At 45.7% G+C, this 26,909-nt stretch overlaps 1 protein-coding gene across 1 annotated transcript in view; it reads left to right on the top strand.

The window, feature by feature from the left end:
• The window catches only part of CNOT1 (CCR4-NOT transcription complex subunit 1), a 1,017,784-nt gene that overhangs the window by 743,840 nt on the left and 247,035 nt on the right, over positions 1-26,909 (top strand). The window contains 4 exon segments of the mRNA XM_030203593.1: positions 6,762-6,953; positions 7,491-7,633; positions 16,432-16,540; positions 16,824-16,993. Of these exon segments, the coding sequence (XP_030059453.1) occupies positions 6,762-6,953; positions 7,491-7,633; positions 16,432-16,540; positions 16,824-16,993 (614 nt within the window).

Below are 26,909 nucleotides of genomic sequence, written 5' to 3'. Positions count from 1 at the left end.
TTATTTACAACACCTGGAACCAGATTTTGATGATTAAATTTCATATACCTTGAGAAGACAGCCTTTGGAACACTTGGTGACGTTTTGGGAGCTGTGGAAGATGAAATGACTGCAAAAGTGGTACATAAAGATCAGGAGAGGAGCCAGGCACCTGATCCAAAAATGATGAATGGGGATACAACAGACTCATCCTCAGTCTGTTCAGCCTGTGTGGCTGAAATTATCATGGAAGTCAAAAGCACCTTGGGAGTCTAGTTGAAAATTCTCAGCCAAAATCGATGTATTGGATGAAAGTCTGGCAATGCTGAATGAAAACTTTCTGTTCTACCAACAGTGTGTCTCTGATTCAGAGTACTGGGTAGAGAAGGCCAAATATATTCATAATGATCTGCAAGACAAGATGGTCCAACTAAAAGAGAAGCTGGAGGATGATTTTGAAAACTGATCAAGATGCTGTAATCTTCGTGGGGCGGGCCTGCCTGAGTCCATCTCAGATGACGAATTTAGAGTGGGGTGGGGGGGGGTTGGGCTATGGTTGGTGAAATCTCTAAACCTACAATCAACAGCAGGCCCACTCTATATAGAGCACGCACATTAATTTATGTGCACAGAGGCCAGATTAGGCGTGCCTGAGAGTAAAGTGATTATCCTCAAGCTCCTCAATTACGCACATAAAATGGAGATTTTAAGAGCTGTATGGGTGCATGATCCTCTCTTAATGCCAGCGTGCCCATTGGAATATAATGGGCATCTCGGGGTTTATCGCCTGTTGATTTCTATCGCAAGCTAAAAATGCTACTGAGGCTTAGTAAAAGACCCCTTAAATGAACTAGTACACCAAAGGAAAAAAAAAGGTATTAGAATATTGCAAATTTCAATTGTATCATTATGGCAACAAAAATAGTCAATTATTAGCAAAAGTAGTGAATCAATGGAAGGGTCCTCATAAAATATTACAGATGTTTAAATGACTGGGGACAAATGGTGAGAACTGACTAATAAATCAACGTGTTTAGGCTCTCTTACTGGCATCTGTACACAGCACCCAGGGGAGAGGGGTTGGAAAGTGCCTGTTATCTGCATAGTCTAGAACTTTCTGCTGTAACAGATTAAATGCATCGATTAATTCTAGAAGAGCTGGAGTTGGATCCCTAACAGAGTGCTTTATTAAAGGCACCTGGTCCGGATGGCTTCTGTTCCAAATTTTATGTAGTTTTGCAAGGGGTGATTGGCTCAACTTTGTTATGTAATCATATTATCGATTCTCAGGAATAGCAGCTTCATTGCAGTTGGCCCAGATCATATGCTGCTGATACTACTGGGAAAGGATCTTGTACAACCAGATTCATGCCATCCTGTTTCATTACTGAACATCAAAGCTAAGTTGTTTCCTAAGATTCTGGCTCACCAGTTGGTAAGAATTCTTCCATCCCTTATAGCAGAACCCCAAGTTGGCTTTGTGAGAGGTCATACTGTGGTCCACAATGTGAGAGCTATCTTTGTTTCTTTGGAGGCAGTGAGAGAGTGTGGGGAACCTTCTGTTACTCATTTTTGATGCAAAGAACGCTTAAGATCACATTCTTTGGGATTTTTTGTTTAGGGTATTAGAAAAATATGGTATAACTGATCCATTTATCTCATTTGTGCCCCACAGTTTGAGTTAATGGACTTCAGTCATAAACCATTTTGATTCAAAGAGGCACTCGGCAAGGTTGCTCTTTGTCCCTGTTTTTTATACTCACTTTGGGCCCTTTGATTATGGAAATATTGGCTAATACTGACATCATTAGGGTGCACCTCAAAGAACAGGAATTTAAATTCTCAGCATTTGCCGATGATTTATTGATCCTTCTTGTGGGCTCTTAGGGACTGCTAACTGCGTTAATGGAAAGGTTTGGGGAGTATAGTGATATTTCTGGGTTTCGATTGAATTTGACTAAATCCTTGGCTTTGGAATCGGATTTGATTAAGAGATTGGATTGGACTGTTATCTTTGCAGTGGGCAGAAAACTCTCTTTGGTATTTGGGCATGTTTTCCAGAGAAGGGAAAGTGTTAGAACTAGAGATCATGAATTGAGGTTGTGGGTGGTAGACTTAAGAGTAATGTCAGAAAAATCTTTTTCATGGAGAGGGTGGTTGATGCCTGGAATGCCCTCCTGAGGCAGATGGTGGAGAAAAAAGTGGTGGCAGAATTCAAAAAGGCATGGGATGAACACAGAGGATCTCTATTTAGAAAATAAATGGTATGTCAAGTGGTGCCTAGATGGCAATTCTGGCTGTAAAAACTAAGGCTGGTGCTGGGCTGGCCGAATAGACTTTTACAATCTGTCCCACGAATGACACGACAGATTCAGATAGGCTGGAGTGGGCTTTGACAGCAACTCCAGTAGTTGAAACACATGGACAGACCTGGGTGGACTTCTATGGTCTATGTCCCAGAAACACCAAAGAAAGACCATGATAAGAGTATATAATCTCACATCATTGTTGATTTTAATCTTGAATTGATACTGAATGTGACTTGGGCAGACTGGATGTTTTACATTATATGTATTCACAAACATCCTTTTTTTTTGCACTATACTCCCAAGATCATTGTTCTTATGAATTTTTATTGTCATTTTTTAGACTCCTGAGGCAGGGCATGGTTACCGAAACACAGTGCTGTCGAGTCCTACTTTATTATATAATAGTCTTTTTCCTTCATCTCATCTACCTGTCTTCTTGGAAAAGTCGTGTTGATCACGCTACTTGCTTATTGTTGTGTTGCTCCTTTCGTAGTGGATCCAGTTTCTCTACTTCAGTGTTCTTTCCTGTCTGGTACAGAGAAAGAAACAGGTTTTATTAGTCTATTTTCTGTAGATAAGTGTCATCCTCTCTATGTCCTTGGCTCATAACCTTGGTGTCATATTTGATTCCTCTCTTTCTCTGCCCACATCCAACAGAATGGGGGGAGAGGAGAGGTGGGTTTAAGAGGGGAAAAATAAGCTCAGTTTTGGCCATGTTCAGTTTCAGATGACAGTGGGACATCCAGGCATCAATGTCAGACAAGCAGACTGAGGCTTCGGCCTGGATTCCTGGTGAAATTTCTAATGTGGAGAGGTAGATCTGAAAGAAGTCAGCTTGGGAGGAGATCAGAGTACCAAGGGCACAGCTGCTTTAAAGGCATAAGGAACAAGTTGAAATAGAAAGTGATAGATGAGGGGATATAGGTGGGAAAATGTGGGATACAAATGACAGTAGAGGAGACAGAGCTGAGTAGATGGGTAGGAATGGGATCAGAGGAACAGGTAGCCAGTTTGGAGGAGGAGAGATGTGCAGTTTTCCTCTCCCATGATTTTAGAAAAGGAAAAGCAGTCTAGAAATTGTGAAAATGTTAAAAATTAAAAAAAAAAGGTGGCAGGGATTAAAGGAAGATTGTGAGAGTGAGGTGGACAAAGAGGAAAAGGTGACCTGTTTGAGACCTGAATCTTAATATTGTGAACCTTTTCATGGAAGTACTTGGCCACAGCCTGGGCGGAAAGTGAAAGGGGAGAGTTGGAATTTTAGGCAGTTTGAGGAGGGAGCTTAGTATGGCAGCAAGGGTTAGAGATAAGTGAGTTCATCAGATACATATAGTAGTCTTGTTTAGCAAGTGCAAGAGCAGATTGGAAGGAGGTAGTGAAGAATTTTGAATGTATGAAGTCAGCACGTGATTTTAGCCGTATGCACTCAACAGAGAATGCACAAGAATATAGGTAGCGGATTCTGGAGGTCATCCACGCCTTGGGGAACAAGGAAAGGGAAGAAAGTGTCTAGAGCAGAGGAAAGAATAGTATAGGAGGAGACAGCCTCATTGACACAGACTTGGATAATATAGTGATTGAGAGGAGAAGTGAAACAGTGGTGGAGATAGTGCAAGAGTAATAGCATGAAGATTCCTAAATGTGTTGGTGGTGATTGGACAAGGTTGAGGAGAGGGTGGTTAAGCATGAAAGTTATCAGATGGTCAGAAAGAGGAAGGACAGAGTTGGAAGAAAGAGAGTTAGCAGTTGGAGAAGAAAAAATAAAAGCAGTAGCCGTGCCGGTGAGTACGGGTAGTGGAGCACAGCTGGATATTGAATGAGAAGGTTAAAGTAAGAAACTTAAAAGCATAAGAGTCAGAGGGGTCATTAGCATGAATGTTAATTCCCAAAAATGAGGGAAGGGGGGGGGGGTGGTTTGAGAAAAGCCAGGAGTCAGTGAAAAAGGAAGAAAGGGACTTAGGGTCTCGATTGAAAAGACAGCGTTCTGCCTTGACCTACCTGTTCAGTATAGCTGGTATATCAAATGATCTTTAAACATTACTAGTAGTTGTCTTACAAGGCCAGCAGATAAAGTGGGAAAGATAGTAGGAAGAAGCAGGAAACACTGGAGAAAAGGATTGTTAAATTTTCTGTGACTGCTGATCTATTAGACACCCCAAAAAGCAATACTGATTTCATTCAAACAGGGCCGCCGAGAGGGGGGGGGGCAGGGGGGAGGGAATTCCCCGGACTTGGGGCCTCCCTTGGGGGCCCGATGCCGGGGTGTCTCTCTCTCTTCTGCTCAGAGCAATGGCGCAGCGGGAATGATGCACCCCTGCATTAAAAAAAAAATCTCAATCGGCAGCGCCAGGTGCAGCACCTTGCATCTACGTGAAATAAACAGATCGCCTTGGGCCCAGCCTTCCCTCACTGTGTCCCGCCCTCCACTGATGTAACTTCCTGTTTCCACGAGAGTGGGACACAGTGAGGGAAGGCCGGGCCCGAGGCAATCTGCTTGTTTCACGCAGATGCGAGGCGCTGCCGATTGAGAGAGTGTTTTTTTTTTTTTTTTAATGCAGGGGGCCAGGTGATGGACAAGGGGGCTGTCGAGGGAGCTGAGGGTACGAAAGGTGGAGACTGGGGGGCGGGGGTCAGATGGGAGAAGAGACAGGAGGGAGAATTGGGACCATGCCTGGGGCAGGGGCAGGTGGGAGAATGGGGCTGGGGCTGAAAAGAGGGGGGCAGATGAGAGAGTGGGGCTGGGGCTGAAAAGAGGGGTCATAATGCAAGACAGGTGGAAGAAGGGGATGGAACTAGTGGCTGAAAAGATTGGTGAAATGAGGGGGCTAGTACTGGAGCGGGGAGCTGAAAAGGGGACAGAGAAAGTGGCTGGGGCTGAATCTCAGGACTGGTGGTGGGAGAAAAGGGCTGGGGCTAAAACTGGGGACTGGTGGGATAATGGGGCTGGAACTGGGGGCTGAAAAGAGGGGTCAGAGAGAGGGGGGGGGCAGATCCTGGATGGAAGGGAGAGAGAGGGAGGGCAGACCCTGGATGGATGGAAGGAGCAGAGAGAGAGGGTAAACTCTGGATGGAAGGGAGAGAGAGAGAGCAGACAGTGGTTGGAAAGGGGAGGGAGAGAGAGCAGACGGGCAGATGGTGGATGGAAGGGGTAGAGATAGCAGATGCTAGATGGAAGGGAGAGAGAGGGCAGACAGCCTGAGGGGAAAAGCAGCGCAGGGAAAGGCCACGCGGCAGAACCAAGATCAGCGCTGGAGGACGATCCCTTCCAGCCAAGGTACTTAACAATGGCGGCAGGCGGGCAGCAGCGATCGAGGAGGGGTGGGGTGGAGGCAGCAGCGATCGGGGGGTGGTGACAGCAGTAGTGATGGAGGGCAGTGGCAGCAGCGATCGGGGCCAGCGGTGACGATATGGGGGGTAGGCGGTGGCGAGGATCCTGGAGGGGTGGGCCCAGCGGCGGCCTTGCCCCAGGCCCGGTCTCTCGGCGGCCCTGCATTCAAATTGTGGAGGAGTATAACAATACAGAAATCCAGGCTGCCACCCCCACCCCCAAAGTCATTAGCTGTGGTTTAAGGAAAACCACTGAAGGTGAGGCCCACTATTCCTTTTAAAGAAAAAAAAATGGATGCCTCAGCCTTAAGGGAAAATACAACATGGAGGAGAAATAAATTGATTGTAAAAATTGCATTGTGCTGACTGTAATTCAAAGTGCTTTAATGTAGGAGCTTGTTTCACTAATCTAAACAAAGCATACTCTTTTAGTGTGAAATGTATGTATGAGGAATACATAAAGTAAATAATTCTTGATATCTGAGACAGTAGAAATATGTAGTCAAAAATTAAACGGAAACCTAATGAAGCCAAATTCTGCATACAGTGCAACACCAGAGAAATAGAATCGGATTCATTCCCCCTTGTATTATGCAAAAGGATAGGTGTAAATTTAAATTATAAAAACTAACATCTTCCTGCCCCTGGTCTAGCATTTTCCTTCCAAACCCATTCCTTACCCCACACATTTTGCCAGACCAGTAGCAATACTAAAACAAAGCACACAGCTTTTGAGCCCGTGCATGCTTCAGAGTCATATCGGTCCTGCACCCTCTGACACATTTTCTGTGTCAGAGGGTGTGGGACTGATAAGGCATTGAAATGTACATAGGCTGAAAGGTCTTATGCTCAGCTTTTCAGTGTTGCTGCTGGTTAGGCAAGATGGGGGGGAGGGGGAACGATGGCAGAAGGGAAGAAATGTTGGACTGAGAGGCATGAGGACGCTGTAGAGGAGATGCCATTACTTGTGAAGTAGGTCAGTTTGAATCAGAAGACAGAGACTGGGAATAGGGGCAGTGGGCCAGTTAAAAGTAGGGTAGAAAAGAACCCAGACTGCATGCACCACTTTAATGGTCACAAAGAAAGTAGCTGACTATAACTTTTATGATAAACAGACTTTTAGTAACATTTTATCTTGTGTCCTAACAGCAAGCCTGGGCCACTGATGATGTAGCACAGATCTATGATAAATGTATCACGGAACTTGAGCAGCACCTTCATGCTATTCCACCTACCTTATCTATGAACCCGCAAGCCCAGGCTCTACGCAGCCTGCTGGAGGCAGTTGTGCTGGCTCGCAACTCTCGGGATGCCATTGCAGCACTTGGCCTGCTTCAAAAGGTTGGTTCTATGCACCTTAAATCTCGGTCTAATTTCAGAATACTAAGGAGTTTTTTGTAGTTAATATAAAATGAGTCTACATACTACATTTGGGAAAAGTTTGCATTTTCATTATTTATTTATTACATTTGTGCCCCGCACTTTCCCACATAATGCAGGCTCAATGCGGCTTAAATAGTAATTTGAAATACAAAGTCATAATAGAAATTTCAAAACATTATAAGTTGAGCTTGATAGTGTATGATTAGGATAAGAGAGGGTAGACAGGATAGGATAGTATAATTTGGGAGAAAAGGGGGCACCATATATAATTCATCTAAAATATTCTTGTCCATATGAACCAGCTGAATGCAATGTTTGACTTTTTTTGACTGCTGCAAAAAAAATGCATGTGACAAGGGAGCGAAATATTGATGTATTGATATTTGCAGCTTCAATCAAACAGCTTTTAAATAGTCTGTGATCTTTTAGAATCCTTTCCTTTTCTCCTTTCACTTTGTTTTGGGATTTAAAGTGTGCATATCTATCTATTTTAAGGCTGTCGAAGGGTTGCTGGATGCCACCAGTGGTGCTGATGCTGATCTCTTGCTCCGTTACCGAGAGTGTCATCTCCTGGTGCTGAAAGCCCTACAGGATGGCCGTGCTTATGGATCTCCGTGGTGCAACAAGCAGATTACCAGGTCAGTTTGTACAGGAGCTGTGCACAAGAGTAATTGGTTATAGCATAGACTAGCTTTACATGTGCTCATTGAAATTTTGTAGAACACAAGAATGCTGCTGTCATATGAGCAATAACTGGAAAAGGATTCCTAATAGTCAATAGCCATTCAAAAGAGTTGGTTTGTTATCCCACCATAATCCATGCTGAGGGGTCCATATGTTCCCACCATAATCCATGCTGAGGGGTCCATATGTTTTACAGAAAATATTTAAGATTTATTGATTTAGCTATTGTAAACTTTCATTGAACTCCCCACCCTCATATCCCTTCTGAGTTTATATTTCTGCTATGTAGGTATGTATTTGAGGAATCGTGTTGATTAAACTGTATGTAGTGATGCAGAACATTCCAAAAATTTTCCATATCATTCTTAAACTTGTCAGAGCTGCATACAGATGTAACAGGAAACTTCTAAGCGTCTGCGTGAAACAAGCAGATCGCCTCGGGCCCGGCCTTTCCTCACTGTGTCCCGCCCTCGCGGAAACAGGAAGTTACATCAGTGGAGGGCAGGACACAGTGAGGGAACTTATGGACAGTTGTGGTTTTGGAGACTTAAAATGAGGAGCAATGTACTTTTTCTTTTTTCTCCAAGGGCAAGTAGACCATGCCATATTCTCACAACTGGGTGATGTCATCCGATGGAGCCCGGTACAGAAGATGCCCAATAAACTTTGAGGCCTTTGACAGCATTCCACCATGCATGTGCAGGTGCCTTCCTGCCTGACATGCATGTTTCCATGGAACAGAAGTCATATTTGCGGTTTCTCTCGGCGCCTCAAACTTTTACTGTTTTTTGGTGCCTTCCCTGCAGGTATTTTTCCTTGTTTTTTTTTTTCATTATTTTTTGTTTTTATCCTTTTAGTATCTTAATGCCTTTTTGCTCAGGTTTGTTTCCTTTCCTTTTCGGCTCCAGAGGCCCCCTTATGCCTGAACTCCAGTTGGGTTACATCAAATGTTTTGGGGCGTTTTTTTCTCCCTCACTATTGAGCCATTTCATTTTGAATCTGCTGTTTTACCTTCCGTGTCCCAGAAGGTTCCCATTGGCTTTAAGAGCTGTTTCCAGTGTAATAGGCGGTAACAGAAGAGAGGGGAATACAGCACAGACAAAAAAGCACCACTGGGCCTTCAAGAAAGAGATAATAGCCGTCCTTTATTGTGATAAAAACCCGACACGGGCTGTGTTGCGGTGCACAAGTGCCTGCCTCAGGGGTCTAACATAAAAACACAAAGAAATACAGTTATAAATGCAATTATGGATTCAGATCGCACGTAAACATTCATACCATAAAATAATTAATGATTGGATTATAAAAACAATATAAAATATAGTAAAATGAGATAAATGAGGTAATATGCAAAAACGTTAATTAAATGACTTGTGGTAATATCATGGTCATAGTATCATGAGTATTAAGAAACCATCATGTATTGAAATGCAAGGGAAAGAATGACTTACCAGGGTGTGTCTTCACAATGTATAAGCAGAAGTCCTAAGTGGATTGCCTAATTTGGAACAGGAAAATGTATATTTGAATGGCCATCAAATGATAAAAGGAAATTATCCTCCATTAATTATGAGCAGTGAGTGCTAATTAAGAAACAGCTGTTGTTTCCCTAGACCCCGCCCTCTATCGTCAGGAACATGTGCAGAAAATGCTCTGTAAACTTAAAAAGTTCTGACGTAGATTTAAACAGGTTACAGAGAAAGTGAATTAGATTACAATAGGTCACCATATCACATTATGTATAACTGATTTGATGCTTTTGCGCACACAGTTTTTTTGAAGTGCGCATGATTATACATATTTTTTAACTTTTCCATGTTTATCACTGACTTAATTCTGTTCCTCATTCATTTTATTTCTGCATTTCATTTTAATACTTTCAGCCATTTATTGCATTACCTCATTTATCTCATTTTACTATATTTTATATTGTTTTTATAATCCAATCATTATTTTATGGTATGAATGTTTATCTGCGATCTGAATCCATAATTGCATTTATAACTGTATTTCTGTGTGTTTTTATGTTACACCCCTGAGGCAGGCACTTGTGCGCCGAAACACGGCCCGTGTCGGGTCTTTTTCACAATAAAGAACGGCTATTATCTCTTTCTTGAAGGCCCAATGGTGCTTTTTTGTCTGTCCAGTGTAATAGGGCCATTTCTGGTACGGATCCCCCTAATTGATGTCATTTCGCAACACATTGCTGTGTCCTCTACCTGTACATGCAAAAGAGAACCCAGAGAGATCCAGTGTGAGAATTTTTGGCACCCAGTCCATTGGTGTCAGCATCAGAAGCGTCAGCCCCCCATGGCTGCAGTGGCTACCTCTGACACTGAGAGTGCATTGGCATCAAGGAGATCTCCCCCTGCTCCAACGTCAGGCACCATGGTAGTGCCCTGGGACCGATCTGCATTGGATCTGACACCAAGGAGGCATGAGGATTCGACAACATCCTCTTTGGTACTGCTGCACCCTGATGCTTGACAGCAGCCCAAGTCTAAAAAGAGTAAGCATCGGTCCTCCTCGAAGCACAGTACCAAGAGCTCCGGGGTGTCAGCATCACTGGCACCTGAGAAGCATTGACAGCGAGAAGGGCGCTCCCCCTCTTGTAGAGGTGCTGATGCTGCAACCCCCTTGCAACTGAGCTTTGAGGTCTGATTTGGCACCGGCAGGTTCTTAGGCTGTCTCTGCATCTGCCCTGGTCCCGCCTTTGCTGATAACCTACCTTTGACAACCATTTCCAAGCCATGCTCAGGGTGAGCTGGCAGAGTGCTTTTGCATCGAGGGCATTTGCGCCAGCCACAACATAGCTCCAGCCTTCCTTGGAGGCTCAAGCTTTGTCTGTGGAGCAACCACTGACACCTTTACTTCAAAGAGCATTAGTCTGGGCCATCCCATGTGGTGACCTGCTCAATATTGGGAGAGGAAGCTTCCCTGGTGTCAGGGGCAGATCCATATCTTGGCTCCCTGATGCATGCAGGGACTTATTTCTCTCAGGAAAAGTACCTTGAGTCTGAAATGGAGCCAGATTATTTCTTAGAGGAGAGGTCTTACGGCATACCTTCAGACCTCTCTTCTGCATGGGAGAGAAGGAAGTCTCTTCCTTTGGCTGCTATCCCATTTAAGTTGGAAACCAAGGATGAGCCTAGGGCAGATTTGCTGACCATTTATACAAAGACTCTCCCCCTAGGAAGACGGTCACTGAACCACTCCATGTTGTCCTCTGATGTGCACAGATGAAGAATTGGGAGACGCCACTCTCCGTTCAGGTTGTGACTCAGAAGGTGGATTCCATGTATAGGCTCCACAAGGCTCCTGGATTCGAGAAGAGAGTTTCTACCACCACTCCATGGTAGTCTAATCCGCTGTCAAGAGGGCCAGGATTTCCAGGACTCATGCCTCAGCTCCCTTGGTTAGAGAGGCCCAGATAGTGGATTCCTTTGGGAGAAAAGTGTTTTAGGCCTCAGTGCTCATTTCTCACATCCAGACCTGTCAGCTTTACATGAGACTTTACTTAAAGTCCTTGGTGAAAACTGTATTAGACTTTGTGAACACCCTCCCACTGGAGCAGGCCACAGAGCAAAAGAAGTGCAGGACATACCTAGCCAGGGGCATTTTTGATCATTTTTACATTGCGTCTAGGCTCTCCACTTTGGATATGGGGATGCATAGACTCATCTGCGCGTTTCTGACCTCAAACCAGCAATTCAGGAGAGATTGGAGGATGTTCTATGCCAAGGGGATAAGCCTTTTTGGAGACAAAGTGGAGGAGATCATGGACAACCTCCTCTCAGAGGTTTTTGACTGGGCCTAGAAAGGGTACCTACTACTCATAGGCATAGGTTTGCTCCTCCTTCCTGTCCTTCCCAACAGGCTTAGCCCCAGCACTCCCACCCTCACCAGCAGCATACCCAGAAAACCCAGCCAATTCACCAGTCAAAGCAGGGGACAAGCTTTTGACAGCTCCAGAAGAGCATAGCTGCCATCCCACTAGTCACACTGGACAGCCTACCAGTATGGAGGAGACTGAATTTTTTTTCAAGTAAGGTGGCTCCCTTGTAACCTTCAACCAATGAGTTCTCTAAATTGTCCATCAATTACATACTCCATTGGTGAAAACATCCTCCAAATTGCCCGCCAAGAGACCTTCTCAGCTCTCTGCACAAGGAGGTATTTGAAGAGGAACTCTCTGCCCTTCTCCAGGCCAGTGGGATCAAAACCATTTCACCAGGGGAAGAAGGGATTCTATTCCAAGTACTTCCTTGTGCCCAAGAAAACGGGGGGAGGGGGGGATCATGTCCTATCCTAGATCTCAGGAACCTAAACACAGTATCTATTCAAAGAAAATTTCAGGATGGGCTCCTGGGGCACCCTTCTGCCCACGATTAAGGCAAATGATTGGCTATGCTCTCTGGACTTAGAGATAAATCACTCTATCTCACGTTTCTTGTGGGGAAATGCCACTTCAGTACCATGCCCTGCCATTAGGCCTCGCATGAGCTCCTGTGGTATTTACCAATTGTATAGTGGTAGTCACAGCAGCACTACGCAGACTGGGAATTTGTGTTTCTTTACCTAGATGACTGGTTGATCAAGAGCACATCGAAGGAAGGTGCTCAGGAGTGCATGCAGAGAACTATTTGGGTGTTAGAGCTACTCGAATTAGTGATCAACTACCTCGTCACACCTCCAAACAGTACAGCAATTGGAGTTCTTAGCCGCAGGTGTCCTTATTGCCATAGCTGCTCAGGTCCAGAGCAGCCAGCAGGTCAAAGCACAGCAGATGATGAAGCTGTTGGTCCACATGGCCTCCACTGTCCACATCATTCCCATAGAATGCCTCCATTTGCAGGGCACCATTGGTCCCTAGCTTCCCAGGCCAGGGGAACCTAGCAGATGTCATCCAGGTCACCCCCCCCCAGTTGGTTCACACCCTACTTTGGTGGACAATTCAATCCAATTTAACCTGGGACTACCATTCCAAATTCATGCGCTGCAGTGCGTGTTGACCATGGATGCATCCACTCTAGGGTGGGGAGCCCATGTAGGTGGTCTTCGCACCCAAGAGGTTTGGTCCACCCAGGAGATACATTTTTATCAACCTCCTAGAACTCTGAGCAGTTTGGAACACTCTAAAGGCTTCAGAGATCACCTGTTAAACCAAATTATCCTAATTGAAACAGACAACCAAGTTGTCATGTATCATGTGAACAAGCAGGGGGCGTACAGGTTTCTACCCCTTGTGTCAAGAAGCAGTCAGAATGTGGACTTGGGCACTAGTCACAGCATACTGCTTTGAGTCACACATCTGGTGAGGAAGCAGAACAGTCTAGCGGACAGACTGAGTAGGGTTATGCAACTGCATGAGTGGTCTCTCATCAAGGGTGTTTCCTGTAAGATCTTTCAAGAGTGGGGCACTCCCTCGGAGGATCTTCTTGCCACTCATCTCTTGGATTGCACAACAGGCTAGCGGCAGATGCCTTTCTCCTTCGTTGGGGAACAGGTCTTCTGTATGTGTATCCTCCAATTCCTCTAAAAGGGAAGACTTTGCTGTAACGGAGGCAAGACAGGGGGGACCATGATCCTCATTGCTCCATTATGGTTGAGACAGGTGTGGTTCCTTCTACTTCTAGAGTCACCCTCTGAAGAACCATGGAGATCAGAGTGTTTTCTGACCCTCAGGATGAGGGGTCTCTTCTGCATCCCAGCTTCCAGTCCCTGGCTCACACGGCTTGGAAATTGAGACCCTGTAATTTGCCTCCAAGATCATGCTGGCTTCCAGGAAGATTCCACTAATGGGAGTTAACTCTTTTTAAATGGATGAGGTTTGTCGTCTGATGAGAGCAAGGCCCTAGATTCACTCTCTTGCCTTATACAAAAACTGCTTGAGTACTTCTTCCACCTCTGGCTGGTTTGAAAACCAATTCTGTAAGGGTTCACCTCAGTGCAATCAGTGCTTTCCATCACTGTATTAGAGGTAAGCTCATCTCTGGACAAAGCCTCCAATCAAACCACCTGTTCTGTTATGGACCTCAATGTCTTCACCCAGCTGATTAAAGTTCTTTGAGCTGTTTGATTCATTTTTGGTGGCAGTCACTTCATCTCGCAGAGTCAGTGACCTTGAAGCTGTAGACGTAGGATCCACCTTACATGAAGTTTCATCCATAACAAAGTAGTTCTGCGCACATGCCCTAAGTTCCTTCCTAAGGTGGTGTCCGAGTTCCCTCTTAATCAGTCGTTCAGTTAACATTCTTCCTAATACCGCATGCCCACCCTGGCAAATGTACACTTCACACCTTGGACTACAATCAAGCCTTAGCCTTCTATCTGGAGTCTAAAATCCATAGTTAGTCCACCCAGTTTTTTGTTTCTTTCGATCCAAACAGGATGTGGCTAGCCATCGGCAGACACTTTATCGGAATGTCCAGCAGATTGCATCTCTTTCACTTATGCCCAGAATGGGCTGATTCTGGAGTGTCATGTCATGGCTTACGATATCTGTGCCATGGCTGCATCAGTAGCCTACCTGAGATTAGCCTCTGTTGAGGAGATCTACATGTTGCTATGTGGTCCTCTGTCCACACATTCACATCTCTCACTACTGCCTTGTTTAGACTACCCAACGTGACAGCCAGTTTGATCAGACAGTACTGCAGAATCTCCTAGGCCTGTTTTTTTTTCAGTTCCAGGCTGCATCTTCACAACCAATTTATTTATAGTTTCAGATTCATTGGTTTCATAGGTTTTGCTGTTGCAAGTCCCTATTTTTCTAGCATTGTTTTTTGTGAGCCTAGTAGCTAGGAATTCCCAGTTGTGAGAATATGGCCTGCTTGTACTCGGAGTATGCAGAGTTAACTGTAGCAGGTGTTCTCCGAGGACAGCAAATCCAACCCACCCTCCTCCCCTTGAAGTTCTTTTTTTCCAGCTATGTTAGACTGCTGGTCCCACGCTCGTACTTCAGGAAGCCACCACACATGCGCAATGGGATGCTGCTAAAGTCCTCTTAAAGAGACGTACGCTGGGCAGCATCCCACCGGGCACTATCAAATGATGTCACCCGGTTGTGAGAAGAATTGGCCTGCCGTCCTCAGAATACCTGCTACAGGTAAGTAACTTTACTTTCTTGTTTGATGCATGTTGTTGCAGGAGTTTACCATGCATGAAGTTGTCAGGTTCTCTCTCACTATCCTGGTCTCCCGACTGCAGAGTGCCAAAGGAAGCTGCTATCGCCAATCCTGTTCAATGTTATGATGGCTCCGTTAGGTGAAAGATGGGAAGCAGTGGGGTTCTGCACTTTCATTTATGTGGATGATGTCACAATCTATATCTCTTTCAAGACTGGTCTTCCAGAAATTGTCCCTGAGATTAGGTTTGGTCTAGATTTGTTGGAATCCTGGGCTTCCGAATTTAAATTTGTTAGAGATAAGGCTAAATTTCTTATGGTAACCAACCCCTTTGACTGTACCGTATATAATAAATTTACTACTGACAACACGTCCTACCCCCTAGATGCTGCACTTAGAGTACTGGATGTATTAATTAGCAGTCACCTCACATTCAAGCTTCAGGTTTCCTCATTAGTGAAAAAACCCTTCAGGTCTCTGGAAGCTGAGGAGAATTACATCACATTTGTCTGACATCTTTAGACTGCTAACTCAATCCTTGGTTGTAACTCAAGTTGATTACTGCAATTCCATCTATGCTGGATGTAAGGAGGGTGTCCTAAAAGGGCTGCAAACTGCCCAAAATATAATATAGCTAGGCTTGTACTCAAGGTATCACGTTTTGATAGAGCCACTCCATGATGCAAGCTGCACTGGCTGCCCATTAAAGCCAGGATTATTTTTAAATTATGTGACTTTGTCTTTCAGATATTATATGGTATGACACCGGATTACATGCAGACCTTAATAGCTATTCCCCTACGCAATATAACCTCAGGTTCTAGGGACCACCTTAGATTTCATCTTCCAGATTGCAAAAGTGCGCTATAAGTTGGTTCACTCCGCATACTTTAGATACCAAGGTGCTAAGTGATGGAACTCACTGCCAATGGCAATCAAGAGTCAGCCTGATAATTGGTTATTGTATTACTACTACTACTACTACTACTTATTTCTAAAGCGCTACTAGACATCCGCAGCGCTGTACACATGAACATGAAGAGAGAGTCCCTGCTCGACAGAGCTTACAATCTAATTAGGACAGACCAACAGGACAAACAACAGATAAGGGAATATTAAAGTGAGGATGATAAAATAAGGGTTCAGAACAAGTGAATAAGGGTTAGGAGTTAAAAGCAGCATCAAAAAGGTGGGCTTTTAGCTTGGATTTGAAGACGGCCAGAGATGGACCTTGACGTACCGGCTCAGGAAGTCTATTCCAGGCATTGTAGATTGCAAAATGGATTGCAATAATAAACTAATGCATTCACAAGGCATTTATGTGCAACTTGAAACAATACAGTAAGCGAATGATATTCGCAAAAGACTGACAACTTTCCTCTTGGAGAGGGATCTACTCATTGATGGAGTGTGTTAGATTGTAACTGGCCATCAATCATTTATTATTTAATTCTTATTTGTATCTTATTTGTGCTACTCTGCTTTTACTTGATATTTTGTTTATGGCATTGTAAACCATGCCCATTTTATTTATTGTAAGCCACATTGAACTTGAGTATATTCAGAATAATATGGTTTATAAATGTCTAAATAAATAAATGATTGGAGAAGTTTTACTTTTTAAGGTGCTTGATTGAATGCCGTGATGAATACAAGTACAACGTGGAGGCTGTGGAGTTACTAATTCGCAACCATCTAGTTAATATGCAACAGTATGACCTTCACCTGGCTCAGGTAAAAGAGAGTAATGGTATGCACTTTTATGAATAACCAGTACTGTGTCATTTTACCTAGGAGAATAGACTTGCATTAAATGCTGTTATGTTGTTTAAACTGGTAAAGTGTAGTTAGCCAGTAATTTTACTCTTTATCTGACTTAACTGGATTCTACTGACTCAGGTTAATATTCCCAGGTTACTGCCATAGCAGGGAAAGGGAAACTGTTTTAGAAACTAGAAATACTGCTGATACTGAATTAATCTCCTTTTAACAGTATTTAATTTCCTTCGCTTAACAGTCAATGGAGAATGGTTTGAATTACATGGCTGTGGCATTTGCTATGCAGCTGGTAAAGATCCTGTTGGTGGATGAGAGGAGCGTGGGCCATGTGACAGAGGCAGATCTATTCCATACCATCGAAACACTAATGAGGATCAATGCTCACTCCAGAGGAAATGCCCCAGAAGGGTAAGAAGAGTATAATAATGGCTCTTCTCTATAGGGAGCCTTCCCTAAAGTGGTGGGCTTTTTTAAAGGCATCCCATTCACTCTAAAACTAGAAGATCCTGTACCAGAGAGAGCCCACTGATTTCTCTGTTTTAGATTGCTGGACATTAAATAATAATTATAATAATAGTGGCCTTTCTAGATTGTACCATTTATTCTCTGAGGACAAGCAGGCTGCTTGTTCTCACTGATGGGTCGGCGTCCACAGCGGCCCAGGAACGGAAATCTTCCATAGCAACAAAAAAAGTTTGCCAAAGCCTTCCAGTGCGCAGGGTGTGCGCACCGCGCATGCGCGGCCATCTTCCTGCCCGTCACGCGAGAGCCCCACTCAGTTCTTTCTTTTTCTGCGGTGGAGAGTGGCTGCCTGTTGGTCTCTCTCCTCAGCCCAGTGAAAGAGCCTTCGTTTTTCGCCGTCTATTTCAGAATATTTTTCTCTCCTCTTTAGTTTTTCCTTTTCCCTGCCTACAAAGTTTAAAAAAAAAAAAAGTCCTTTATTTCTTAATCTGGCCCCTTTAAGTTTCCTTTCGTTTTCTTGTACGCGTTTCTCATTTTTGTACCTTTTTAATTGGCACAATCGAGCCTTTTGACTTCGCCGCCGCTATTTTTCCGTCCATGTCATCAATGACTCCCAGCGGCTTCAAGAAATGTACTCGGTGCAACTGGACGATCTTGGGTACCGACCCCCACGCATGTGTCTTCAGTGCCTTGGGCCCGACCTTCGCCCAGACGTATGTAAGTTGTGTCTTAGCTTTAAAAAGTGGACACAGGCATCGAAACAAGCTCTTCGGGACCAACTTTTCGGAGCTTCGTCCGGTTCCTCAACGTCGACAGTGGTACCGAGGTCGGCGGCGGCGTCTGCACCAAGGATGGCATCGACTTCAGGAGTGCAGGTAGTGGATGTCCGGAGACCATCACGTGCTGGGAGCAGTGAGCCGTCAAGTGGGTCTCCACCTGTCTCAAAGACTCCTGCTGGACAGGCCCACCGGGACCGACCACTCTTGGACCCGACCCCGAGGAGGCGTGTGGATTCCACGTCCTCGTCGGTACCGAGGAGTATCGATGATGTGCATCGAGCGAAAGCTAAGAAGCACCGTTATCGGCCTCCTAAGCACGGTACCGGGAGCTCCGGGGCGTCGAAGGATTCGGCACCAATTAAGTGTCGACGCCGGGAGGAACGCTCACCCTCCATCCAAGAGGTGTCGGGTCTTCGGGCAGCCCGGTACCGCCTCCTCAGCCTCCACAGATTCTGCCGCAGATTCCTGCACCGACCCCGCAGCCTTCCTCCGCAGCGACTCTGGACGAGCGCATCCGAGCCATTCTTCCAGGTCTTCTGGAAGGGTTGCTGCTTCAGTCTGCTCCGGTGCCGGGGGTGCTTGCGCACTCCGTACTGTCGATTGGAAGCGGCAGCTGGCTCTCTGCCTGTGATGATGTGTCCGACACCGGTGCTGCCTGCGGCATCAGCCTCTGCTGCCATCCAGGTTGACTCCCCGTCGACATCGCTGGAGGGAGCTTCATCACCGCCGGCATGGGAGTCGACTTCTCGACATCGCCATCGAGGACATGGTTCCTTGGCGTCAAGACGGGCCCGGTTTCGGACTGCAGTTAAGGAACTCTTGTCCGATACCGATGAGGATGCCTCGTGGGATGAAGGGCAAGATCCCAGGTATTTCTCTTCTAAGGAGTCTTGTGGTTTTTCCCTCTGATCCTACTCCTTCTCCAGAACGAAAGCTTTCTCCCCCGGAGACTCTTTCTTTCTCTTCATTTGTCCAGGAAATCTCTGTGGCTGTTCCCTTCCCTGTGGTATCTGAGGATGAGCCCAGGACTAAGATGCTCGAGGTCCTTCGCCACCTAAGGAGTCATCCATGGTTCCTTTGCATAATGTGCTCAAGGAGACTCTTAGGCGGAACTGGATGAAACCCCTAAGTAATCCCACCATTCCCAAGAAAGCTGAGTCCCAATATCAGATTCACAGAGAACCTAAGGGCCCTGAACAAATTCCTAGTCCCACAAAAGTTCAGGATTGTTTCCCTGGGCACCCTTCTTCCCATGATTCAGAAAAAGGATTGGCTATGCTCTCTGGACTTAAAGGATGCTTATACACACATCCCAATACTTCCAGCTCACAGGAAGTATCTTCGATTCCGTCTGGGAGCGCAGCACTTCCAGTATTGTGTGCTGTCGTTTGGTATGGCGTCTGCGCCCAGGGTTTTTACAAAATGCCTGGCAGTAGTTGCAGCGTCGCTACGCAGACTGGGGGTGCATGTGTTGTTCCCTTATCTTGACGATTGGCTGGTGAAGAACACCTCAGAGGCAGGAGCCCTGCAGTCCTTGTAGGTGACTATTCAACTGCTGGAGCTACTCAGGTTTGTAATAAATTACCCCAAGTCCCATCTTTTCCCTGTTCAGAAATTGGAATTTATAGGAGCTCTGCTGGACTCACAAGACGGCTTGTGCCTATCTTCTGGAAGTGAGAGCAGACAATCCTTTGTCTCTAGTTTCCAAGGTCAGAGCGTCTCAGCAGATCACAGCTCGGCAGATGTTGAGACTTCTAGGCCATATGGCCTCCACAGTCCATGTGACACCCATGGCCCGTCTTCACATGAGACCAGCTCAATGGACCCTAGCTTCTCACCGTTACGGCATGTTTCTCTAAGCCACTTATCTAGCAGGCGTAAACAACAGTCTGGCCGACAGATTGAGCAGGATAATGCAACCTCACGAGTGGTCACTCAACATGGGCGTTGTATGCAAGATTTTCCGAGAGTGGGGCACTCCCTCAGTGGATCTTTTTGCCACTCAGATCAATCACAAGGTCCCTCAGTTCTGTTCCAGGCTTCAGGCCCATGACAGACTAGCGTTGGATGCCTTTCTGCTGCATTGGGGGACAGGCCTTCTCTACGCATATCCTCTCATACCTCTAGTAGTGAAGACTTTGCTGAAACTCAAGCATGACCGAGGGACCATGATTCTGATTGCCCCTTCTAGCCGCGTCAGATTTGGTTCCCTCTTCTTCTGGAGTTATCCTCCGAGGAACCGTGGAGATTGGAGTGTTTTCCAACCCTCATAACTCAGAACGAGGGAGCGCTGCTGCATCCCAACCTCCAGTCTCTGGCTCTCAAGGCCTGGATGTTGAGAGCGTAGAATTCGCTTCCTTGGGTCTCTCTGAGGATATCTCCCGGGTCTTGCTTCCAGGAAAGATTCCACGAAGAGGTGCTACTTTTTAAAATGGAGGAGGTTTGCCATCCGGTGTGACAGCAAGGCCCCTAGATCCTCGCTCTTGTCCTACACAGACCCTGCTTGAATACCTTCTACACTTATCAGACTCTGGCCTGAAAACCAACTCAGTATGGGTTCATCTAGTTAGATTAGTGCCTATCATCGCCGTGTAGAGTGTAAGCCTTTCTTTGGACAGCCTTTAGTAGTTCTCTTCATGAGAGGTTTTTTTTGTTTTTGTCAAAGCCCCCTGTCAAACCTCCACCAGTGTCATGGGAACTCAACGTCGTTCTCACCCAGCTGATGAAAGCTCCTTTTGAGCCACTGAATTCCTGCCATCTGAGGTACTTGACCTGGAAGGTCGTTTTCTTGGTAGCTGTTACTTCAGCTCGTAGAGTCAGTGAGCTTCAGGCCCCGGTAGCCCAGGCCCCTTACACCAAATTTCATCATAACAGAGTAGTCCTCCGCACGCACCCTAAGTTCCTGCCAAAGGTGGTGTCAGAGTTCCATCTGAACCAGTCAGTTGTCTTGCCAACATTCTTTCACCGTCCTCATACCCGCCCTGGCGAAATCAGTTTGCATACCTTGGACTGCAAGAGAGCATTGGCCTTTTACGTGGAGCGGACAAAGACCTTCAGACAGTCTGCCCAGTTGTTTGTTTCTTTCGATCCCAACAGGAGAGGAGTTGCCATCAGAAAATGCACAATCTCCAATTGGCTAGCAGATTGCATTTCCTTCACTTATGCCCAATCTGGGTTGACTCTAGAGGGCCATGTCACGGCTCATTATGTTAGAGCCATGGCTGCGGCAGTGGCCCATTTAAAGTCCGCCTCTATTGAAGAGATTTGCAAGGCTGCAACATGGTCATCAGTCCACACATTCACATCGCACTACTGCCTTCAGAAGGATACCCGACGTGACAGTCGGTTTGGGTAGTCAGTGCTGCAGAATCTGTTCGGCGTTTAGAATCCAACTCCACCCCCCCCCCCCCCCCCCCCCCCCCAGACCCATTTTTGTTCTGTTCCAGGCTGCACTCTGTTAGTTGTTTATGGTTTCAGGTCAATCATGTTATGTCCTCGCTGTTGCGAGGCCCAATTGACCAATGTTCATTGTTTTGAGTGAGCCTGGTTGCTAGGGATACCCCACATGTGAGAACAAGCAGCCTGCTTGTCCTTGGAGAAAGCGAAGATACTTACCTGTAGCAGGTATTCTCTGAGGACAGCAGGCTGATTGTTCTCACAAACCTGCCCACCTCCCCTTTGGAGTTATTTATTTCTTTATATGCTTTTTGATTTACCTGACGAGACGTGCTCACGCGACGGGCAGGAATTCAGTCCATGCATGCGCGCTGCATGGCACCAGAAGATTCTGGCAAAACTTTTATTTTGTTTGCAAAATGCCAATTCCTGGGCCGACGCGGACGTCGACCCACATGTGAGAACAATCAGCCTGCTGTCCTCTGAGAATACCTACTACAGGTAAGTACCTTCGCTACACAGACTTAAAGAGTGGCACACATCCTTGTAATATATCCAGCTGCAAACTATGCCAAAACATTTCACAGGACCCCATGGTGGTTCACAAATGAAAAATATTCTACATTAAGGAATTCTTCACATACTCATCTTCCAATGTGGTCAGTGGTGTGCTGGTAAATGATTAACAACAGGCTCTCTCCCCAGTCCCCCTCTGCGCCCCCCCCCCCCCAAATTGCAGAGCTGGCTATAGCCAGGGAGAGAGCCTGGGGGGGGGGGTGGCAATGCATTACTCCAGGAAAAAATAATTTAATGATCCCAGGTTCCAATCTAATTCATGTTTAATGTGCGATAAAATGCCATAAATAAGTAAATAAATATAAACTTTTAATGTTGAGCACCTGATTCTCAAAGTGAACATATTCCAAACACTATAATGAAAATAAAATGATTTTTTTTCTGCCTTTGTTGTCTGGTGACCATTTTTCTGATCATGCTGGCCCAGTATCCGATTCTGCTGCTAGTTGTCCTCTTAACTCCGTTTCCAGGGCTTCCTTTCCATTTATTTCTTTCCTTTCCTCCTTTCTTCTTCATTTCTGGTCCTCAGCTTCTGCCTATTTTCTTCATCCATGTGCAGTTTTTCTCCTCTCTTCCTTTTCCCTCATCTCATCTCCTTCCTCACTCTTCCCTCCCCTCTATCCATGTCCAGCATTTCTTCTCTCTCCCCTCCTCTTCCCTGCCCTCCATCCACCCATGTCCAGCAGTGACCCTCCTCTCCCCTGCCCTCCATCCACCCATGTCCAGCAGTGACCCTCCCCTGCCCTGCATGCACCCATACCCAGTGACCCTCCTCTCCCCTGCCCTCCATCCACCCATGTCCAGCAATGTCCCTCCTCTCCCCTGCCCTGCATGCACCCATACCCAGCGCGACCCTTAGTTCTCCCCCCTCCATCCACCCATGCCCAGCGACTCCCTTCTCTCCCCTGCCACCCCTCCCGAGTTGTTCTCCGGTGACTTCTCCTCCCTCCGCATCCGTCCCTCGCAGACCTGACTCTTCTAATTCTTCTGGGCAGGCAGTCTTGCCTGCCCGCTACCAGCGCTGACTCTCCCCTGCCAGTTCACGCTTCAAAATGGCCGCCGAGACTTCAGCAGAAGTCTCGCAAGGCTGCCTCTGGATGTCTCGGCGGCCATTTTTAAAGCGCGAACTGGCAGGGGAGAGTTAGCGCTGGTAGCGCGCAGGCAAGACTGCCTGCCCCGAAGAATTAGAAGAGTCAGGTCGGTGACAGTGAGGGATCGGACGGGCGGGAGGGAGGAGAGCTGGCTCGCACTAGGAAACAACCGGCTTGCAAGTCGGTACAAAATTTAACAACCGGCTCCAGCACACCACTGAATGTGGTATATATCATTCAGTGTAAAAAATGCAATGAAGGGGTGCTGCATTGGAGAAACAAGTCAGATGCTAAAGAAGAGATTTAATTTACATAGACATATGAAAAATGCCAGTACCAACCAGGATGTCACCTCTGTGGGGCAGCACTTTACAAAACCAGAACACTGTACCAGTGATTTTATGGTAAGAATACTGAAAGGGAACTTTAAAACAATACAGGAACGTAAGACCTTTGAAGTCAGAATGATTAAATATTTTGATACCCACCAGACAGGACAACAAAGATCTGGGGGTTCTAGCCCATTATAAATCATAAAATTGTACTGCCTTGTCACCCTCTTATCTCCATGCCCCTCATCCACCCAGCTCTCCCTGTCTCTCACCTAACCCACCCTCATCCTGTTAGACTGTTGCTGAAATGCTTTGATGTTTCACTTATATATACTGTCATCTATTAACATTTGCTTATTTCCGGTCTGACGAGGAAGGGCTAACTTCAAAAGCTAATCAAAAAATGTATTATGTCCAGTAAAAAACGTATCATGTTATTTTCTTTTCCATGTTTTATTTTGTTCTATTTCTATTGACTACCTTTAATAGTGGACTAACATGGCTACCACATCTCTCAACACTAAGTGGAAAACCCACAGATCAGATTCACTGTGACAAAAGGTGTAGAAACCACAAAGGATACTGTGAATCAATATATAAGCACACTCATTTGTTCAACACAGAGGGAAAAAAAAAACCTCATACTACTGTGACCTGCAATGGAATATCCAGAATTGTCTTACAATATTTGCTTGTTACACTATTATCATATTTTATCATTACCATGTTACCCAAGATCCTTTTGCAATACCAAATGTCAATCTTCTTATATATTTTTACTACTCATGATGTATTGTAAGCCACATTGAGCCTGCAAAGAGGTGGGAAAATGTGGGATACAAATGCAATAAATAATGTCAAACCGGTCTATAAGGTCAGCTGATCAATATGCACACAGTTAAAGTAATCAGTTAAAAAAGCTCAGTGAAAAATTTCAGTGCAATTTTAAAGGCAAAAAAGCTCATAAATAGCAAAAACAGAGCAATAATCATTAAAATCAAACTGCATGAGCACTTATCTTAAGTAGTTTGTGAAAGTTATAAGATGGTGATCACACTTAAATCTCCTCCCTCCCAGTCCCGTCCTATCTTATCTAATTTATCTAGGAATCTTCACGATATTGACCCTTCATCTCTATCCTCCCATGTTTCAAACCTCCTCTGTACTGTGGCACCATCCACGTCTGTCAACGAGGCTGTTTCTTCTTACAACAATACTCTATCCTCTGCCTTAGACACTCTTGCACCTTTGATGACCCGCCCTATAAGGCGTACAAAACCCCAACCTTGGGTGACTTCTAATATCCGCTACCTACGTTCCTGTACTTGCTCCGCCGAACACCTCTGGTGGAAATCTCGGGCCCTTGCTGATTTCTTACACTTTAAGTTCATGCTGACCACCTTCCATTCTGCTCTTTTACGCGCCAAACAGGATTATTATATCCAACTGACAAACTCTCTTGGCTCTAACCCTCGACTTCTCTTCACCACATTGAACTCTCTCCTCAAGGTGCCCCCTCCCCCAACTCCCCCTTCATTATCTCCTCAGACCCTTGCTGAATTCTTTCACGACAAGGTTCAAAAGATAAACCTTGAATTCTCTACCTCACCACCTCTCCCTCCACTAGTCCGTTCCCCTCTCTCTCCCCTCATTCCTTTTCATCCTTTCCTGAAGTTACTATAGAGGAAACTACACTTCTCCTTTCTTCCTCAAAATGTACCACCTGTTCCTCTGATCCCATTCCCACCCACCTTCTTAATGCCATCTCACCTGCTCTTATTCCTTTTATCTGTCACATTCTCAACCTCTCACTTTCCACTGCAACTGTTCCTGCTGCCTTTAAACATGCTGTGGTCACACCTCTCCTTAAGAAGGCTTCACTCGACCCTACTTGTCCCTCTAATTACCGACCCATCTCCCTCCTCCCTTTTCTCTCCAAATTACTTGAGCGTGCTGTTCACCTCCGCTGCCTTGATTTTCTCTCCTCACATGCTATTCTTGACCCACTACAACCTGGTTTTCGCCCTCTCCACTCAACCAAAACTGTGCTTACTAAAGTCTCCAATGACCTATTACTGGCTAAATCCAGAGGTCTCTATTCCATCCTCATTCTTCTTGATCTTTCCTCTGCTTTTGACACTGTCGATCACAGCATACTCCTCGATACCCTGTCCTCACTTGGATTCCAGGGCTCTGTCCTTTCCTGGTTCTCTTCCTACCTCTCCCTCCGCACCTTCAGTGTTCACTCTGGTGGATCCTCTTCTGTTTCTATCCCTCTGCCTGTCGGCGTACCTCAGGGTTCTGTTCTTGATCCTCTCCTCTTTTCTATCTACACTTCTGCCCTTGGTTCATTAATCTTATCCCATGACTTTTTCTACCATCTGTATGCTGACTCCCCCCAAATCTACCTTTCTACCCCTGATATCTCACCTTGCATCCAAACCAAAGTTTCAGCATGCTTGTCTGACATTGCTGTCTGGATGTCTCAACGCCACCTGAAATTAAACATGACCAAATCCAAGCTTCTCATTTCCCCCCCCCCAAACCCACCTCCCCACTCCCCCATTTTCTATTTCTGTTGATGGCTCTCTCATTCTCCCTGTCTCCTCAGCTCGAAACCTTGGGGTCATCTTTGACTCTTCTCTCTCCTTCTCTGCTCATATCCAGCAGATCGCCAAGACCTGTCGTTTCTTTCTTTACAACATCCGTAAAATCCACCCCTTTCTTTCCGAGCACTCTACCAAAACCGTCATCCACACCCTTGTCACCTCTCGTTTAGACTACTGCAATCTGTTTCTTGCTGGCCTCCCATTTAGTCACCTCTCCAATCAGTTCAAAACTCTGCTGCCCGTCTCGTCTTCCGCCAGGGTCGCTTTACTCATACTACCCCTCTCCTCAAGTCGCTTCACTGGCTCCCTATCCATTTTCGCATCCTGTTCAAACTTCTTCTTCTAACCTATAAATGTACTCACTCTGCTGCTCCCCAGTATCTCTCCACACTCGTCCTTCCCTACACCCCTTCCCGTGCACTCCGCTCCATGGATAAATCCTTCTTATCTGTTCCCTTCTTCACTAATGCCAACTCCAGACTTCGCGCCTTCTGTCTCGCTGCACCCTACGCCTGGAATAAACTTCCTGAGCCCCTATGTCTTGCCCCATCCTTGGCCACCTTTAAATTTAGACTGAAAGCCCACCTCTTTAACATTTGCTTTTGACTCATAACCACTTGTAACCACTCGCCTCCACCTCTACCCTCCTCTCCTCCTTCCTGTACACATTAATTGATTTGATTTGCTTGCTTTATTTTTTGTCTATTAGATTGTAAGCTCTTTGAGCAGGGACTGTCTTTCTTCTATGTTTGTGCAGCGCTGTGTACACCTTGTAGCGCTATAGAAATGCTAAATAGTAGTAGTAGTAGTTTGTAATATCGAATCGCAGTCGCTCGATCTTTGCAGGATAAGTGAAAAACAGTGAGGTCCCAACGAACCCGTTTAGCTCCAGCTTCTTCTGGAGACCTGCACTGTGCCCTGGTTTGCCGGTAAAGTCTATGTAGCGAGACAGCCTGGCTCCAGACCCTTGGTTTCATATTTTCATATGTTCAGATGACATACAGCAACTTTTATATCCTGGATCCCCATTTTCCTTTCCATTTCACTAGCCTAGTGGTTAATGCAGTCACTGCAGCTCT

Source organism: Microcaecilia unicolor, chromosome 5, assembly GCF_901765095.1.
Source record: "Microcaecilia unicolor chromosome 5, aMicUni1.1, whole genome shotgun sequence".
Lineage (NCBI taxonomy): Eukaryota > Metazoa > Chordata > Amphibia > Gymnophiona > Siphonopidae > Microcaecilia > Microcaecilia unicolor.
The sequence above is the reverse complement of the archived record's forward strand: the minus strand, read 5'-3'. Positions and strand labels throughout refer to the sequence as shown.